This window comes from Telopea speciosissima, chromosome 1 (assembly GCF_018873765.1).
Source record: "Telopea speciosissima isolate NSW1024214 ecotype Mountain lineage chromosome 1, Tspe_v1, whole genome shotgun sequence".
In the NCBI taxonomy this organism is placed as follows: domain Eukaryota; kingdom Viridiplantae; phylum Streptophyta; class Magnoliopsida; order Proteales; family Proteaceae; genus Telopea; species Telopea speciosissima.
The window spans coordinates 8,219,123-8,239,017 of record NC_057916.1 but is presented as its reverse complement, the minus strand read 5'-3'; the positions used below and the strand labels follow the sequence as shown (position 1 = coordinate 8,239,017).

Here is a 19,895-nt window from a genome sequence, read left to right as displayed (position 1 = left end):
ACAGGGAAGTCCAAATATTAAAGAAATCTCCTGAGAACTTCAAAACATGCAAGACCACTAGAATAGCCTCAATTTTTGGGCAAAAGCCTTCATTTTGCTGCTAAAGGATTGGTAGTCAACTGTGGAGCATTCACTTCAACATTTAAGTGGATTTGAAACATCATTTGCCCGAATTTTCCACTTAAAAGGCTGTTGTAACTTGTGATAGACTTTGAGAAATTCTTCAGGTAGAGGATGACATGGCCGTCATAATTCATATGTCTATAAGGTTCAAAGCAAAACTACCACTTTGGGGGGTTTTTTTTCAATCTATATAAGCATGTTTACACATTCTTAAATAGGCGCTACAAGAAGTTTTAGGGCAAAATCTCATCATTTGGCCACCAAGTTAACCTGCAAAATGGACCAAATTTCAAGCCCTTCGCAGATTTCAACAGTATATTTTGGTTTTGACCAAGATTGAAATCCTGGTCAAAACTGAAATTTGGACCCTTGTTTGCAACATGAGAAGTTGTAATATCTGAAAAAATAAAAAGAAACTCATGAAATTAAAATTACATATCCCATTGCCAAAATTTTGGCTTCATCAGAACTCCTAAACTCAAAGTCTGACTCACCTCTATGGAAAAATGGAATAGCTTGTACTCTTCTGTTCAATGATAAGTAACACTGAGCAATTTTAAAATGTAAGAAGCCCTGGAAAAGTTTGGTATCAAATAAGTACTCTTTAGTAGTGCTCATCAACCTAAAATAATGCAATAAAACCAACAAAAAACACAGCAAATTTTGACAGCTACAGATGATGTAAGGAACAAGAAAAATAAAAAATAAAAAAAAGAATCTAGTCATTCAAAATGCAAGTGAAAATAAACAACTACTGATAACATGAGGATTTGAGCTTACAAAATTACAAGATTAACAACTTACAGTCAAGGGTAGTGGGCCAGTAGCCTTTGAGAAGGCTCGTACACTGAACAACTTACAGTCAAGGGGTTAATAGCTGGGACAATAGATATTATATGTGTTAGGAGGAAGAAGAATCCGCTTCACATGTTCCCTTGGACTGCATTATGACAGAGATGGTTTGTGAATATTTCATGGGCCTGTTGGTATGTGAAACAAAGGTTACGCATTGGGTCAGAAGTCCTTTGGTGAATAGCAACAAAGGTGCTCTTCTGTGGAAGCTGTTTTAAGACCACTCAAGATCTTTCCATAAAATTTTGTGCTGCTATTGGATCTTAAAATTTGATTGAGCTCCTGCAACTATGGAATTCAGAGATGTTTCCAGAGACTTCTTTGGTCCCAGTTGCTTTTCCTTGACTGGTGATTGATTACTGATAAGACATTTGCATAGAGGGTTTTTGCATATTGTTGTAAAATGGGTTCAAGGGTATTTCTGTCCTAGGGGTATTATTGTCCCTTGTACCTACTCTAGAATGTTCTTCCGTCTATTATAAATAAAGAGGGGCTGTGATCAATTAATCACAAGCCATTATTCTCAATTCTCCACATTGTATCAGAACGGGGATCCACTTCAGGATCTGAACCCTAATGGTTCTCATCACGAAACCTTAGGCTCTTTCTTTCTCCATCGTCTCTCTTTCTCTTTCTTCTTCACGGCTTTGGTGCCACAAGCACCCTTCACCACCATCGCCATCACTCCCTTCCCCTCTTGGTTCTAACACCGCCTCCGCCACCTACACCTTTTACTGCCGCTGCCTCCGTCTTCTAGTGGCTCCACCTCTCTCGGTTCTCTCTCAGTTTCACCCTTGGTGGTGAATTTTTTTTCCTCCCACCAAAGGATTCTTTACCTATTCCATGGTCTGATTAGCCTTTGATTTTCAGAGGGTGATGTTCTTCTTCAGATCCACGAAGCGTTGATGAATATGTGATTTTTCTCTAACCAGCAACTATGGGTGATTCCAAGATCTCCTCTGCATCTACTGGACAGGAAGGAGTCAATCAAAGAGATCTTCTTCCATTCCCTACTAGCTCCATTAAATTAAATGGGAGCAATTATTTGATGTGGACGCGATCTTGCTACCTTGCGGTTGGTGCTCGTGGGCTTTCCGGATTTCTTACCAGAGTAGTTGTTTACCTACTGCTGCTGGTTCTGCTCAAGAAAAATGGATGACTTCAAATTTTCTGGTGATGTCCTACCTCATCAACTGCATGGATCCTACTACAGTCGGGGGCTATCTACTTCTTGACACCGCAGCCAAATTTTGGAAGACAGACAAAGATACATATTCTCAGATCGGTAATGCTGCCCAGTGTTATGAACTTCGCAAGAAGATTCATGCTACAAAACAAGGGGAGTTATCTCTTTCTCAGTATTATTCCACTTTGCATAGCATGTGGCAACAGTTAGATTTTAATGGATCTTATCCGCTACCTGTGAGACTGATGCAACTGCTTCTAAGAAATGGGAAGATGGTGTTCGTGCTTTTTATTTTCTCGCAGGCCATAATATTGAGTTTGATCAGATTCGGGTTCATTTCCTAAATTGGGAACCATTCCCAATACTTGAGCAGGCTTATGCCATGGTGCAATCAGAGGATAATCGACGTAATTCCATGGTTCACCCAGTTTCTCAGGAACAATCAGCCCTTTCCACCAGTTCTCAAAATTCATCCCGTGGTGGACTCTCACGTGGTACTAGTGATCGTCCTACGTCTGATCGTGCTTCTGTGAAGTGTGACTATTGTGGCAAGGAACGGCAATCCCGTGAGAAGTGTTGGAAATTACATGGGCGGCCTATAGATACTTGGGGTCGCGGACAAAGTTGTCCTTCTTCTGCTAGAGCTCATCATACTTCATCTGAAGACACTGTTGTTGCTGACCAATCTATTTCTCACGAAGTTCTCCATACTCTACGTAACCTGGTAACTCAATTGGACTCATCTTCTTAACAGGCTCCATCTACAGCTTCGGCCACCTCCCCGCTAGGGAATTCTGAACCGTCTACCTATTCTACCCCTTCAGGTATTTTTTTTCTGTGGCCATAGCTCCTCTGTAGTCTCTGATTCTTGGATAATTGACTCAAGAGCTACCAATCACATGACTGGTTCTCCCCTTCAGTTTTCCCAATACACTCCTTTATTAGGTAACACCAAAGTTCGTGTGGCTCATGGTTCTCTTTCCTCTATTTCTAGGAAGGGTACCATTAAATGTTCTCCATCTCTATCTTTATCTTCTATTTTGCATGGTCCCAAGTTTTCTACTTACTTTCTATCAATAGTCTTACACAGGACCTCAATTGCAAAGCAAACTCGGGCAAATTATCCTATTTTTGATAATTGTAGTTTGGTTCCTTTCAGTTTAGTTCACTTTGATGTTTGGGGTCCGTCCCGTTGCGTTTCTACTTCCAGTAATAGGTGGTTTATAACTTTCATTGGTTGTTTTAGTGGTACCACTTGGGTTTATCTTATGCACCAGAGATGTGATGTATTTTCTTCTTTTCAAATATTCCACAAAATGGTTCAAACCCAATTTGATGCCAAAGTAAAGATTCTCCAGTCAGACAATGGGATGGAATATTGTAATGGCTCATTTCAGAAATATTTGTCCCACCATGGTATTATCCACCAGAAGACCTGTGTAGACACTCCAGCTCAGAATGGAGTTGCCGAAAGGAAGAATCGGCATATCTTGGAGGTAGCCAGATCACTAATGTTTTCCATGCATGTCCCCCCCCCCAATTTTGGGGTGATGCTATACTGCTGGCCGCACACCTTATTAATCGGCTGCCTTCTCGAGTGTTGTCATCTTGTTGCGACGCTGTCCCATTGAAGTATTATTAGTTCTTCCACCTTTGTGGTGCCTCCTAAAGTTTTTGGGTGTGTTGTTTTGTTTGAAACCACCATGTTCATGGCAAATTTGATCCCAATGGATTGCACTGCATTTTTTTGGTTATTCTGCTACACAGAAGGGATACAAGTGATGTTGTTTTTCGGGAGACAGAGGCGTATTTTACATCTCTTGTTCCTCTTCAAGGGGAATCTACAAGTGAAGAGGTGCCTTTGATTACTTCTCTCGATGTTCCCATGGTAGAAGACACTTTAGTTGAACTCGAGGATGGAATAACGTGACACGAACAGGAGTAATCTATGGTCTAGGGGGAGACTAGGAGATCAGATACCTTGATGGTTTTTACCAGATGAACGTGGCACAAACAGAAGCAAATTGACAACACCACCACCACTGCACCTAACCAGTAGTCGCTCTCTGATCCAAGTCCTTCACCTACTTCTCCTAGTAAGTCTAGATTTACCGATTGCTATTCGTAAACCCCGTAGAACTTGTACTCAGCATCCCATTTCAGTCGTTTTTTATGACTCTCTCACCATGCCTTTGTATCCTCTTGGTCTTTTGTTTCCATTCCTAACACTTCGGAGGAAGCAATGGCCAATTCATGCTGGAAAGATGCAATGAATGAAGAAATGAAGGCACTGGTAAAAAATGATACGTGGGATGTGGTGAGTCTTCCTCCAGGAAAGAAATCGGTTGGTTGCAAATGGTTCTTCACTGTCAAACACAAGGCAGATGGGACAGTGAAAAGATATAAGGCTCGACTAGTTGCTAGAGGATTCACTCAAACACATGGGATCAACTATCAAGAAACATTTGCTCCTATCGCAAAGATGAATATTATCAGAGTTATCATCTCATGTGCAACTAACCAAGGCTCGGATCTTCAACAATTAGATGTGAAGAATGCTTTTCTTTATGGGGAACTTGAAGAGGAGGTATACATGGAGATTCCTCCGGGTTTTGCTGCTAAAGAAACTCAAGGCAAAGTATGTTGTCGCAAGAAAGCTCTATACGGTCTAACATAGTCACCAAGAGCTTGGTTTGGACGTTTCCATAGAGCGATGGTGTCGATTGGTTATAAACAAAGTGATGTTGACCATACTTTGTTTATCAAGAAGAGAGACCAGCATATCACAATGTTGATTGTCTATGTAGACGACATTGTCATTACTAGAAGTGATGTTGATGAGATAAGTAAGTTGAAGACCTATTTGGGAACATAGTTTGAGATCAAGGGTCTTGGAAAACTCGGGATTGAGGTAGCTTATTCAGCTCAAGGTATCTTCCTTTCACAACGGAAGTATACTCTTGACCTGTTGTCTGAAACAGGAATGTTGGGGTGCAAGCCTTCAGATACCCCCTTGGAACCTAATACCCATCTAAAAGGTAAAGATGGAGATCCTATAGATAAGGGCAGCTATCAGAGACTGGTTGGTTGGTTGACATACTTGTTACACACACAGCCTGATATAGCATTTGTTGTTAGTGTTGTGAGCTAGTATATGCATGATCCTCACTCCATTGACCTATAGGCAGCATACAGGATCTTGAGATATTTGGGGTCTACTCCCGGGAAATTTGTTCTCTTTTCTTCCCATCATCACTTATGAGTTGAGGCCTACACTGATGCAGAGTGGGCATGATGTCCGGATGACAAGAGTTCTACCTCGGGATACTGCACTTTTGTTGGTGGGAATTTAGTGACTTGGCGGAGCAAGAAGCAATCTGTAGTTGCTTGATCTAGTGCAGAGGCAAAATTTTGGGCTATGGCCCATGGTATTTGTGAGCTCCTATGGGCTGTGACTGTAAGGACTTCTTCAAGATTTATGTATTTCTATTGAGCTACCCATAAGCCTATACTACGATAGAAAAAATCTGCAATAAATATTGCTCACAACCCAATGCAACATGATTGTACCAAGCATATTGAGATTGATCGTCATTTCATCAAGGAGAAGCTGGAGCAAGGAGTAATATGCATTCCATTTGTTCAATCTAGAGATCAGTTAGCCAATATTCTTACTAAGAGTATTAATAGTAAAAAATTTGTATCCATTGGTAGCAAGTTGGGCATGTTTGACATTTATGCACCAACTTAAGGGGGAGTGTTGTCAAAATGGGTTCAAGGGTATTTCCGTCCATGGGGTATTATTGTCCTTCTACCTATTATAGAATGTTCTCTCATCTATTATAAATAAAGAGAGGATGTGATCAATTAGTCAAAAGCAGGGTTTAAAGTATCGGTCCATATCGTATCATATCGGCCGATACGTATCGGTATCGGCAGGTATCGATCTAATACATCTCTTTTTTTTTAAAAAAATTAAAGTGTAATGAGTGTATCATATTGTATTGGCCGATACGGGTCGATACAATACGCACAATACGTACTTCATTTCCAACATGTATGGCTTTAATACGTATCGATTGTATCTATACCCTTGATACAAACCACTTAAAGTCTTTTTGGTCATAAACTCGACCCAGAAACAGCAAAGGCGGAAAAAACACTCTCCAGCCACTTGGAAAACCTTGAAAACTTGGTTATAAACTCGATTCTTCACACAAATCAACTTAGGGCTTCCATTCAACACTTGAAAACGAATCAGGAAGTGGAAAAACATCACCCTTTACATCATCCAACAAGCTGAAATCAAAGATTGAAGGGGACTTTGTAGGGAAAGGTAGATTTTTTTAAAAACTTTTGACTTTTTTCTTCAAATCTTGCTTTTTAGTTCTGTTTTTTGCTATAAATCCATTCATTTAGGTTAAACTAATCTATTAGATGCATCAAAGTTGAACATTTGCCAGGATTTAAACTCAAATCCATGATTCTTCATGGGTATAGAGTGACTCTACATGTAAGAAATCTCATCATTTATAACAATTTCAATTTAACGCACTTGTCTGGTTATACATTATTCTCCATTTAAGTGTTTATGCATGATATATGTTATATATTGCTTGTTTATATTGTTTTTTGTTTCCAAAAGTGTATTTCCATATGTATTTTGACCATTTTCATGCGTTTCTGCACCGTTCGATACGTATCTCCGACACGTTACTATACGTCTCTTAAAATCGCCCGACCAATACAATACCTTTGCTTTTGTATCTTAGGGCTACATTGTAAAAGCTTACTGATGCAGTTCAAGGAAGAAGGTTTTGTAGTGTCATGTGGATATTGTGTTCTTTTAATCTTTATTTTATCTACCCTAGAACATATCACTTACAAGCTCAGAACTTAAGTTATAGACTTATAGTTATGAATTAATGAATGAGATTTTGCTGTTGCAGATTGAGAAGAACAAATACCTATTGATGTCAATATAACTACTAAAAACATTATCCTTTTTCCAAACCAATCAAATTATGTAAGTACAATATCAATTCCAAACATGCCTAACCATGTTAGCAATCTGCAACCGAGTAAGGAGACTCCAAAAATGCAATCCATGGCGAGTACAAGGTCAACAACTTTAACAAATAATATAATGCAAGCAACAACAAAAATATAAAGTGTAACTATATCTTGTTACTGTATAATCCCCTCTCCCAGTACTACCACCACAGCCCCCCCCCCTCCCAACATAAAGAAAAAAGACAAAGCAAGTAATCATTTTGTGGTTCTACTTACATGGTCATTTCCACCATTTGCTTCAAGCATGCAATAATACTTCAATGCAGATTCATACTGACCAAGATTCATAAATGAATCAGCAACATCACTAATCAACTTAGGATGATCATCAGTATGCTCCTTTTGCAAATCCCTGAAAAGAATCTAGAAAGCATTTAACAATATTCAGTAAGATGGTGGAAGTATTTTTAACCCTATTATCAAAGACAAATCCAGTATGAATGCATCCGCAACTACATGCATCTGAGCCTTGATTAATACTTAAAGCGAATGTCCAAATGTCACATATGCAGAGATACATGTCAATACAACCACTATAAGCAAGAAGTATGTATATAAATGCTAGAAGTCCATAATAAAGCTTTAAAAAAAAAGGAGAAAAAATATTAGTGCAACAGTAGAAATGAGTGAATGTCAAACACAATGGATAAGCAGTTAGCTAAGTTACAAGTGAGATGCAACAAACCTCGGCCTTGTCCAAATTACCCAGATGAATTTCACAAATTCCAGCCTTAACATTTAGATGTAATGGGAATTCCTCTCGAGAGTGGTAAACCAAACGTGCATGATCAATCTGCTGAAGAGCTTCAACATGTGAATTATTTTTCATGTGTATGGCAACTAGAAGATTAACCACATCCAAATCAGTTCGAGTCTGATGATCCTTCATATAATCCTCCAGAATTCGAACAGCTCGTTCATACTGACCACATTTTTGGAACATCTGGAAAGAAAGGGAAAGAAAGCAAAGTCAAATCCTGTGGTAGGTGCATAAAATGTGCTGGTTTAAACTTTGAGCATCATAGATGGTGTTTCAGAACCTAAGAGTACGGAAGAATATACAGCATAGTTAGCAATGAAATACCATTGTAATATTGTATTACATAATTCATGAACTTTAAAACAGAATGATAGAAGCACTAAATGAATATGTTTAACTCGATGGCATTCACTATGAAGAGAAATCAGAACAAACCTGCTCCAATATTTTGAGTTCTTGTACAAAATTCTTAGAAGTTTTAGAAGAGAAATAACCTTGAAGAACAAATAAAATACAAAGAAGACATACAAATAGGGTAAAAAAACTAAATAAATGCTAAAACTTGTTTTACATATCCTTTTTGGAACATGAAAGATTCGGCTGGAGCAAATTAGATGGAGCATGTCTACTGCCCAGTTCATGCATTTGACGAGGATCGCGAGATGTTACTTGAGAATATGACTCCAATCTATTGGTGAAGGTTTGAATCCCATACGCCTCAAGTAACATGAAGGGAAACTTTTTTTCAAGTTAATTAACTAGTGTTCTGTTCCATTGAAAAAAAAATAAAAATGGGTGGCAACAATCTCAAATAACCCAACAAAGGGTCACAGTAGTGGTTAACTAAAAAATCAGGGAACCACATGGATCTGATTTAATGAAACAATCAGACATGTTTAAAATGGCTGTAACTGTTGCAAAGGAACAATCTAGGAAAGGAATTTCATATGCCAATGCCCACCCCTCACTCTCCCATACCTCTTTTGTTATCAGAGTTGAGAAAAGAATAAGGGGTTCATGTCTATCAGAAGCTCCATGCCCACTGCCCACAGCCACAATTCATTTGGTTCCCCATCTGATAAGAGTGAAAAGAGTCTCAAAGACATAAAAGACAAAACAGATCTCGTCCCACACTTCTAATGCATATTTTTTTAGGAATGTCCACTTTCTTGGAATCCAAACTTCTCTTGAACTAGTAAAAGGTTCAAGATCCATAAACATATCAATCAAGCATAAAAGGGCTTCCCTTTCCCAACTTCTTAATCCCCAGCCTTAAGGTGTGAAATATTATGGTTATTAGTTTATGCTGGACACTTGGAATTCCTTTTGTCTGGATTAGAGAGGAACTTCATGATGTATCTCGGCTGTCCAAAAAGACCAGCCGCAGGTGTAGGGATTCCTCCCTAGCGCAGCAGTAGTGTAGGTGTAGGGATTCCCCCTACACCAGCACTAAATCGTGGGATGTAGGTCAGGGTTTTATTAGACTTTTAATTAGCCTTTTATTTAGTCTTATTTAGACTTCTATTTGGACTTGTAATTCTAATTGGAATCCTATCATTGTTGGGAATCGTAATTAGACTTTGATTTTTAGATTTTCTTATTCAGTCTAAAGGCTATATATATGTAACAGCTCTTGAGAGCCCCCACGATTGAATGAATACAGATTTTGCTTAAAGCATTGTTGAAGTCCTGAGATAGGATAGGTGAGAGGCCTAGGATGAGATACCCATTCTTTTCCCAATCCCCCTTCCATCGATTTTCACATTCAAGACCTAATTCCTGCCCTAGCTGAGCTCTAGAAGATTGAACAACTGCTTGAATTTCTATGGAAGGTTCAAGTATTTTTTCATCAGATCTGGTGACTAGATTCAGCCCTTCAAGAGTGCCATTCGATCTCTGTTGAAGAAGGATCAGATCACAGCATTGATTAGAATATGATTTCTCCTGTTGAAGACTTGAGTTGCTTGTTTTCCAAGCTTTGGTTGCTGCAAATTCTGATTTCCAACTTCAGGCTATCGGATTTCATTGATTTTTGGAGCACTGTTTTCTGTCATCATCTTCTTATCTCATTCCAAATCTGATATCCGATTGGTGACTGGTTTGTCTGAAACTCTAAAACTTCTAATTTCATCTTCGACTTTCTAAATCTGTGATCTAGCATATCTTTACATCAGGCCATCAGAATTGGCCCTACTTTGGAGAGTTATTCCTCACTGTTGGACCCACACTCGACCTAAGTTTCAGCCCCATCAGTTGGCTAGTTTCAGATCTCCGTGTCACTCTTAAATTCTGGTTTTACAAGCCCTAATTCGTCTGCCAATAGTAGTTTGTTTGCTGCCTGGGTTTATTTCTGCTATGGTTGACTACTTCTAGTTGGCTCTACATTACTTCATTGAGTAAATACTAGGCTGATGTCTTCTGGCTTCCCCTTCATGGCCCTGGTCATATACATTGATTGCTCTGTCTGCAGTGCATGTGGCACTTAAAGTCAAACTAGAATAATTTATGGTGGACAAAATGGATTATGAGGGATTTCCTATTGGTCCTCTGTAGCTACAATCATCAAGAATGATTTTCTCGCAGTCGCATGCATCCTGATTGGAGAGTACAATGACATTAACATGGATGTCCCTAACAATCACAATCAACCTCTTACAGCGTCAAGGCAATTGTGCTAATTTACACCCTAATTCCGGTCCATCTCAGAGATCTGAGACATTTGGCTTCCTACACCCATTTTATCCCAAGAGAACACCATTAATGGACAGTCTACGGGTCAGCCCTCCTCCACAATTTCCATTATTCCTCTAGGAAGTCACTTAGGTACTGGTTCCTTATAAATAAACCAAGAAAGATGAGGGATCTCAACAAGAGTTTAAATTCAAATCTGAATTTAAATTCAAATCGATGAAGCGAAGACTGATCACCTTTATCCGTTGAGATAAGTGGTGAAGCTACGAGCCTTTCGTCACCATCAATCTTTATTGAATCAAAGGGTGGGAAAGCCGTTGACTCGGCTCTATCAACCCCAATGAACCACAACCAAATCGTGGTTCCTCAATGACTATGCCCAGTGGAGAAGTTTTATTGACTGCTACCATGTAGAGAATTGCCTGACAGACCCTCTTGGGGAAAATGATCTCAATGCTGGCTGGGGTAACCCAAAGCTGGAAGCAAAGCCCTATCGAATATTGCAAGAAATAGGAAAATTTTGGCCAGGAAGTAAATAGCAAAGGGGTCATCAAAGGCTGTGAGCAGGCTATTAGTATCTCCGAGGAACTGGAAAATGGAGTCTCCGAAGTCTTGGATGGCCTACCCTGAAGCAAATCAAATCCATAGAGGGAACTGAATCACATAAGCCTACAGAGTGAACTGAATCACATACAACAACAACCATAACCTTATCCCAACTAAATGGGGTCGGCTACATGGATCCGAAGAGGTCATGCCAGTAACAGAAAAAAGAGAAGTAGAAGGAAGTAAAAAAGATAAAATAAAATTACTAAACAAAAAAGTCTAAGCAGTAGTCAAAGCAGCATCCCAGGAACATCCCCCTACAAGGGGTCGGCTACACGGGTTCTTGTCCTCCAAACAACTCTATCAGCAGTCACACTCGGATCGAGTCCTACCACATGCATGTCCTTTCTTACCACTTCTCCAATAGTCATTTTAGGCCTGGCCCTACCTCTTTTAGCTCCTTCAAATTGATGGGTCAGCATTTGCATCTTCAGGGAGAGATATGAGGAATACACCTACCAAGCCCCATGGGCAAAGGCCTCAACTCCTCAACTTTCTCTCAGGGGGACAAAAGGGGCAAAAGTTGTATGTCAAATGGTGGTAGAGATCCTGTTCTTTGGGTTTGTCAAGGTGCCCAAGGTGTTTAGCATTCCTTTTGCCTTTTTTATTTCTTGTTCACCAACAAAAAAGGAAGGACAAGGATGCATCCCAAGCAAGCCAAAAAGACAATGTCAGTAACGCGCTAGCACAATGAAATCTAGCAACCAAAATGTATCCAGTATAGGACCATACTGGTGTTATCATTCATTTTCTGTCACCAGTTCAAAAGAAAAGGTGAAAAATATAGCATCACTGGAAATGTATCATAATGGTCATGCTTTGAAGGCTTAAACCAATAAAGTGATGCAAGCTTGCAACAAGATGCATAAAGATCTAATGATAACAGGTAAAAATGATGCATCAGTAGATGCAAATTGCGTCAACAAAAATGGTCTATCATCATACAAAAAGGCCACATTGTAAAGTATGGTACAAGTAATCCAAGAAGTAGAAAAGCACAACAAAAACCCATAGTCATATGAAGGAAAAAGAGTCGAATGAACTAAAATACAAAACCTTTGCAGCCATCTTGAGTGCTTCAACATTCTCAGGACCTCGCTTTAATATTTGCTCATATGATTCTGCAGCTTTTTGATAATCCCCAAGCTCAATAAGAAGCAATGCACGATCAAACCTAAGACTGATATCCTCTGGATCAGCTGTTATAGCTTTAGAGAGGCAATACCTGGCCTGACCAGTATTTCCTTGCTCTCTACAACAGAAAAAAATACCAACAGAACTCAGAAGATATGCCATTTTTTCCCCATACTTAAAAACAGAAGCAGTATTTATATACTCAACAATGTATACAAAAAAGAACATTTTAGGAAGTTAAAGCCAGAAAATATTATACATCTAAGACAAGTTTCAGCATGCATGAGCTAGTTTTGCATCAGGCAAATCAAATTACACTCACATGGACCAGGTGAAAAGCAGTTTCCAGAGAGAGGGATCCTTTGGTGACAAATGTGCAGCAATCATGTAAAAGTTCAATGCTTTCTTTTTGTCCCCAATTGCGTTATGAACAAGGCCAAGTGTATGGTATGAATCAGGCAAATTTGGTGCAAGCCGAACAACCTCTTTGAGTACACTAATGGCCTACAGCACAAGTTACTTTCAGACTGCATCAAGTACCTTCATGTCAATACCATTAGCATTAAGAAGGCCAGTATATATGCAGGTTTTAGATCCAGAAGGTTAAAATTGGTGGGCAAGGAAATGTCAAGACCAAACTCAACCAGAACATTAAGCTGATTAAGATTCAGTAATAAGAAAAGCTTGGGAAAAACTGACAGTTCATCACGTTCTTTAAACATAGAATAAAAATAAAGAAGGATTGAATTGTGTCTTGTCAAATTCAGATCAAGTTGGGAACACCCAATCCCATCCTGGATGGAATCTAGACCAGATTGGGATTGGACACGTCGAAACCTGTAAAAACCTGGCTGGCTTAGGGTCAGCTTCAGATTTGGCATCTTCATGTTAAGTTATATTAAGGTAACATATGGCATAATTATTCAAAAGAAACTTGCCAAGGATTAAGAAGGGCTTGCAATAAAGAACCAGATAATTTTTCAGTCCAGGTCAACTCATTCTTCAAATATTTATGCTGCACCCATTTTACCCATAGACTATCCTTTTTAGAAGCAATCTACCAAACTTGTTTAATAATGCCCACAAGATTCATATCCTTTATCCGGTTCACTCCAAGTCCATCTTTCTCCTTTGGCTTGCATACTGAATCCGAAGCAATAAAGTGTGTCTTCTTTTCCAGACTTGGACCCAACAGTAAGAAATTGGCGAAAACAGATTCACGCTTGTTGATTGCCTTACTGACAAGCCAAAAAGCCTAGACCAAAATATATACCCTCTCCTTGGAGCACAGAATTGGGAAGTTGCAGCCAACATGCATATGACATGAAGCAAGCTTTCCAGCCTTCAAGTTTCTTCCGCACCATGTCACAGAGGGGAGAGAAATTATCAACCTTCAATTTACCTAAAAAAAAGGAACACCAAGGTACCAAATAGGTAACTTAGTGCCAACAAATCCTGTTAATTCCAAAATTTGCAGCCTGCTGTCTTGGGTAACACTCCCCCTCCCCCCCAAAAGAAAATAATGGAGGATTTAACCCTATTGATATGCAATCCTGAGTAGGTTGCAACATCATGTAGGGTACCCAAAACAGCTGAAATTGAGACATCGCACAATAAGATTGGAAGGATGTAAGATGCTGAAATTTACAAGGAGTCTCCTATTCCTGAGGTGAATACCACAAAAGTGACCACCTTCCCAAGGCAAAGACAACAAAACAATTGAACATTGCCATTTTCCTTCTTGGAGCCAGGATAAACTACTTCTGAAATTCGATCAAGTTTCAAGTTGGCTATTTTTGAGGGATGAATAAAAGTTCTGGCTAGGTGGCCACATGCATAATGTTTGGGCTGGCAACACCTTTATGGCTTTAACGGTTTCTTGGGTGTGGGCCCAACAATCAAGGGAGCCCACTGGGCAATTGGTGAATAAACTGGCCAAGCAAAAGGGAACCTACTCTCATTGAAGATTAGAGTTCAGAGGGTGGATCAGGTATTACCCCAGCCTTTAGAGTTGTATGCCCACCAGCTTTAAACCTACCAATGGCTCGACCAAACCTGCAAGTGTGATGTTGTCTCTAACCTAAGGATGGTACTCATCCCCAAAACTTGACTGCACCTGCCCCCACCTTGTCATGCATGACAAGAACCATGAGGAGCCCACCAGTGACTGCACAAATGACGGATGTAGGGTGCGATATGCTTAGGAAACTAATATAGGACAGAAAATAGGAAATCTGAGTATATCTATGGAGCATATCAACAATTAAGAAAAGGGACTGAAGCCAAGGAATTATCCAAAATTGAAGTAGGCACATGCTTTGATTATAACTCCAGACGCTGCACAACCCCCCCCCCCTGGTCGATTGTTATACTTGGAGAAATTATCAAAAATGGAAATGCCACACCAAAAATAATTATCACATTGAACCTTTTCCAGCATAGATTCCCTTGATGAAGCTTCCATAAATATCTCCAATTATTGTGAAAATAACGTAGTACCAAGCTTGCAGTGTGGTTGCACATATTGAGATCCTTTTTTGCTCAAAGTATTATCTCTCTGGCTGAGAAAAAAGTAGGTTACTACAAACCAAGAGATGCTCCTTTTGAACTACGCTTTGGCCCCACCACAAAGGACTTGTAATGCCTTCAACTACAAGGCAAACTTTTTGAAAAAAAATGGTTCCACCACTGCAACAATAAATCAGAACAGAGGGTGTGTTTTAATAATAGTTTTCAAAACCCGACCCTAGGGCAAACCGAAAAGCTGCCCGGTTCCAGTTTGGGCAAGTTCAAGCCGGTTTTGACTGAAAGAACTATGGTTTTGACTAAAGGAGAAAATAATTAAATAATGACAAACCGGAGAACCGAACCAGACGGTTTTCAAAAACCGTCCAGTTTTTTACAGGTTTTTTAAGAGGGTAGTTCTTAGTGGGGACCAGACTGAAAAGAGGCTCAGCCCTGTTTTTCAGTTCGACCACAGGCTCGGTCTGGTTTTGAAACGATAGTTCAAATTAACCAACACCCATCTCTTGATCTGCACAAGTGATAGTACAGAATCAAGAGAATAACCGATGAGACACCTATTAAGAAAGCTTCATACTCCCTCAATCCCATATCGTGAGCCTTAATAGAACATTTGTTGCCTAAAAATCAGAAGGAAAAAAAAGAGCACTTTAAAATATTTCTGCAACTATCCTTTCTCTGATGAATTAAGAGGGCCACAATTTTATTTTTTTTCCTTTTACCCTATTTTCCTGTCTTTGTTGTCTCCTATTCTCTTGGATAAAAAAATCTACAGTATCTAATCATTAAAAAAAAGGTAAATAAATAAAACCATATTAGCATTTAGGAAAAATTGAATGTATAAACAACCCATGCAACTTCAACCATCAGAGTTTGACTCACACAGAATCATGAAGCACCCAACAGCAAAATGGGAAACTAATAAACATCTTACCTCTTCATAACGGCCAAATGCATAATGAAGAGTAGCATCTCCAAGTTTCCTAGTGACTTCAGGGCTAAGCTTATTTTTCGATCCCTTCCGCCTTCCCCTTTTCTTAGGCTGCATAAATTAAAGTTAGCCTTCATCCTCCAAACACAGATAACATTTGAAACATGTCATACATCTTGTGTTAAACAGTCAAAGGTATTGAAGATTTACTTTTTACAAAATTGTTAAAATAAAAACTTTACGAGAAAATAAAAAAGAAAAGTAAACAGAAGCCAATGGGAAGCACTAAAACAAAGAAGAAAGAGAGAGAGAGAGAGAGAGAGAAGGGAATGTAATAGGTATAAATAAAGAATATACAGACCAAAGGAAGAATGATTGCTGTTAGCTGAAAGAAAATGAATAGCATTTCTTTTGTCAATGCTTGACAGGTTTATGATCACATCCAGTCCTATCACTTATTTCATTGACGCCATGATTGTTGTTAGCTGAAAGAAACCAATTCTCACTCAATGGCAACCTGGAGACATTTTCTATGCTTTTCCTTTATTCCTTTTTGCTTTTAAAAATCACTGAGACATAAGAATTGATCTCCCTTGGCTTATTTTGGGTTCTCTCATCCATCTCAACAGCATTTCCAGCAGCTTTTTCTTCCCTTGTTCTACTTCCTTTTTTGGTTAAGCATTAACAAGAAACCATATAAACCTTGCATCAAGAAGATTTAATTTTAATTACACGTTATATGACATTCATCTCCCCTTCCCCTCCCAAGAATCAAAAGTTATTTATATAATTTGCATAAAATCAACCATAAAGCAAGGAATACCAAATAAAAGAAAAAGAATTCCTATCAAGTCAACAAACTGTTTATTAACCAAAGCCCAATCTATCAGAAACTGGCCAATATCAACACAAATTCAACACTTAGAATCATCTTCAAATATCCTCCAATTCCACTCTTTCCACAAACCCTAAACAACTACATAAGGTAATAACTTCCACAAGGACCGTAACACACTTCCGTTTTCTTAAAGATAATACTTTATTAGTTTGGGTTTCAACATAAGCCCTGCATATTGAAGTTGTTCACATATAGCCCTAAGACAAATTCCAACAGCTAGTGTTATTCTACTTACAATTTCTTTGGCAATTACATTTAGAATATCCCCACCATGTATGTAAGTTTAGATACCCCACTCCGCCCAGTGTCTAGGAGAGCACCCGGAAGAAAAAAAAAATTCATGGATATGGACCAGCAAATTACTTAGGGAAACTGGTGTCATTAGAGTTGTGTTGTGTGGTATTTTATTTCCTTCAGAGTAGTTGACTCTTTCATTCTTTCTCTTTTCCGAACCCTGTTGCATTTTCCTTCCACTTATTTACGTAATAAAATTATAAGTTACACATAAAGTTGGGCTTTCGCTTCCGTCTCCTCTGTACACATCTTTTTTGCTTTGTTAATGAAATTACAAAGGAAGACAGATATCCGAGTACATATAGGCTCTTCCCATTGGCCTTGTTTTTCTGCCACATGGCAACTCAGCTTCCACAAGAAATTTGTGGACCTATGATCCAAATCAGCCCATAGTCATGTGACAAGTTTCAGCTAGAATTCATTTTCCATGAGAAGTAAAGCTTGGAGAAAAAGGTCGAAACAGTTAAAAACTTTATAAACAGAAGGATCATTGAAAATACATGGTGAACCCAATGCTTAAGATGGACCCAAAGTATTGATCAGCCAAATCAGCTAATCCACATGGCAGAAAACCATAGCCCATCGACACAGGCAGTGCAGATATATTTTCCCAATTATCAAACACAAGACGTCTAAAGAAAATCTAGAAGTACCAAATAGGGAATATTGTACCTTCCTTGACTTTCTTCCCATATAGTTCATTACTTCCATAATTTCAGCAATACTTGCACCAAGCACCTCTTGCCTAGGCTTCTTCGCAGATCCATCTCTGTCAAGGTAACTTAATATTAATTGCAACTTGCAAGCCAATACAGGCACTTAATTATCACCCCACATAACCTCTCCCCCCAAAAAAAAGTATTTGATGATACTACTTTAAGCATATCATGCTAGTCTTTCTATCAAAAAGGAATAATATTTTTCAATTCAAAAAAAAAAAAAAAAACATAAATGCTGAAACTAGATGCATGAAATATAGAACCACCCTCTCCTTCAACTATGAAAAGGATAAGATGAAAATAAAATCTTTCTCAAGCTTTTCTGAGCAAATTTTTGTTCTAAATATCTGAAATAGGAAACTATGTATCATTCATTGTAACGACAAAAAGATGCATACACAAGACAACTCTAAAGACACCAGTATAATAGAGTATGGCACCCTCCTCAGCTGAGCCAAAGAGGAAGATGGCTCTACTGATCTATTCTCCTCAAGGGTGATTGGAGCATTAGGTGGGAGAGGATAACATGATCTTAGAAATGCTCACAGAAACTATATCCAAGTGGTGGAGTCTATGATGATTCAGGAACCTTGGTGAACTACCACCATTGACATATATAGAGGAACTTCAAGAGGTTCTACCATAAGAGATTGGAGGAGATTAAGACATTCCAGACTGAAGCCATGGAAATTATAAGATTCTGGATCCCACCATACACAGATAGCTTCCAGTTTAATTTTGATCGATGTACTTTAGGCAATCAATGCCAAACTGGTATCTGGGGCAGTATTTCAAACCTAATTCTGATGAGATGCTTAATTACACTGTCCCCATTGATGTGACCAACTCCCAGAGGAAGAAATTGGTGCAATTTTTTAGGGCTTGGATCTAGCAAAATCTGTTAAGTGTGTTAGTATTATGGTGTTAGCACATAGATATATTGGGGAGATAGTTCGTTTATACTTGTTTATGTACTGTTTAGTCCTGCCGTCTAGATATTAGGAGTAAACTTGTAATTGCTCTTTAATTATTATATTATATAAGCATTATAGATTTATAGAGCTCACGGTTTTGTCATTCTGTACAAAAACGTAAGCCTGGTTTTCTCTCTAGGGGCAACGACCTCGGAGAAAGAAGGAAGTCTTACCATTCTACATAATAGACACAGTATTTGAGTTTTATTTTAGCATGACAAGTAAATAAAAAACATAACAAGCATAGTATTTCACTGCCTAACATAACAAGAAAAACAATAAAGGTGCTTTATGTCGATTTCAGCTTCCAGAAATTGATCCCAATAAAGCAAACATGAATGTGTAATAGACTCTTTAAGTTCTGTATCAGGAGGAAATGGTATTACCGTTGGGACTGGGCAAGCGCTTTTCGCTTTTTCTCAGCCAGAGCTTCGTACTCGAGGCGCTCAAATTGCTGATAAGGCTGGTATCCATTGGCATCATCCTCCGTGAAGTCCAACGGATCCATCTCACCTTCAAACCGCAGTGTGTACTCCCCATCTTCCATATCTTCTTCACCTTCTTCATCATTGTCTTCTTCTTCCTCCTCCTCTTCTCCTTCTTCTTCGTCCTCCACGACCTCTGCATCTCGTTCAGGGTTTATCACAGAGGCAGATATTGAAACCTCCTCCTCTTCTTGCAAGCCACTGGTTTCAGCCTTTTTTTCCGCCATAAAAAATTAGTCCACGAATGGGTTTTTGGTTAAGAAGTTGAAATTATTTGGTATTGGTAAACAGTCTCTCAGCAAAGCGCAAGCCTCGTGCACTGCGTACGCCCTTTTCTTTAACTGCAACTATTTGGTAGAGAAGAACGAAAGAATTAAGATTTGGAAATCCAACTCCCCTTGACCCTGGGTGAAGCTAATCTTACCTACAACTGAAAAACAGCTTCGCAGTGGCGACTGACGACAAGCTTAGACCCATATATAGTTTCTATAGGGTTTTGATACCGACCGACTCATACCTCTTATACTCCGCCTCGCTCCGACAATTTTCAGCCATTCTCGAATGCTTATCTAATCATGATGGGCGGCGCTTCCAAGTTGTTGATGCTTCTTAGCAGTGGCGATTTCAATTTCAACGCGAGGGGTTT

General features: G+C 39.0%; 1 protein-coding gene across 2 annotated transcripts in view; it reads right to left on the bottom strand.

The window, feature by feature from the left end:
- The window catches only part of LOC122641316 (general transcription factor 3C polypeptide 3), a 62,784-nt gene extending 43,292 nt beyond the window's left edge, over positions 1–19,492 (bottom strand). For both annotated transcript variants that reach the window (XM_043834519.1, XM_043834527.1), the window contains exons 1-8: positions 19,151–19,492; positions 17,744–17,840; positions 15,883–15,990; positions 12,748–12,929; positions 12,348–12,543; positions 7,920–8,177; positions 7,451–7,597; positions 618–696 (exon numbers count right to left, since the gene is read on the bottom strand). In XM_043834519.1, coding sequence (XP_043690454.1) covers positions 618–696; positions 7,451–7,597; positions 7,920–8,177; positions 12,348–12,543; positions 12,748–12,929; positions 15,883–15,990; positions 17,744–17,840; positions 19,151–19,476 — 1,393 coding nt within the window. In that variant the 5' untranslated portion in view covers positions 19,477–19,492. The remainder of the gene's footprint in view (positions 1–617; positions 697–7,450; positions 7,598–7,919; positions 8,178–12,347; positions 12,544–12,747; positions 12,930–15,882; positions 15,991–17,743; positions 17,841–19,150) is intronic.
- Positions 19,493–19,895: the final 403 nt, after the last annotated feature.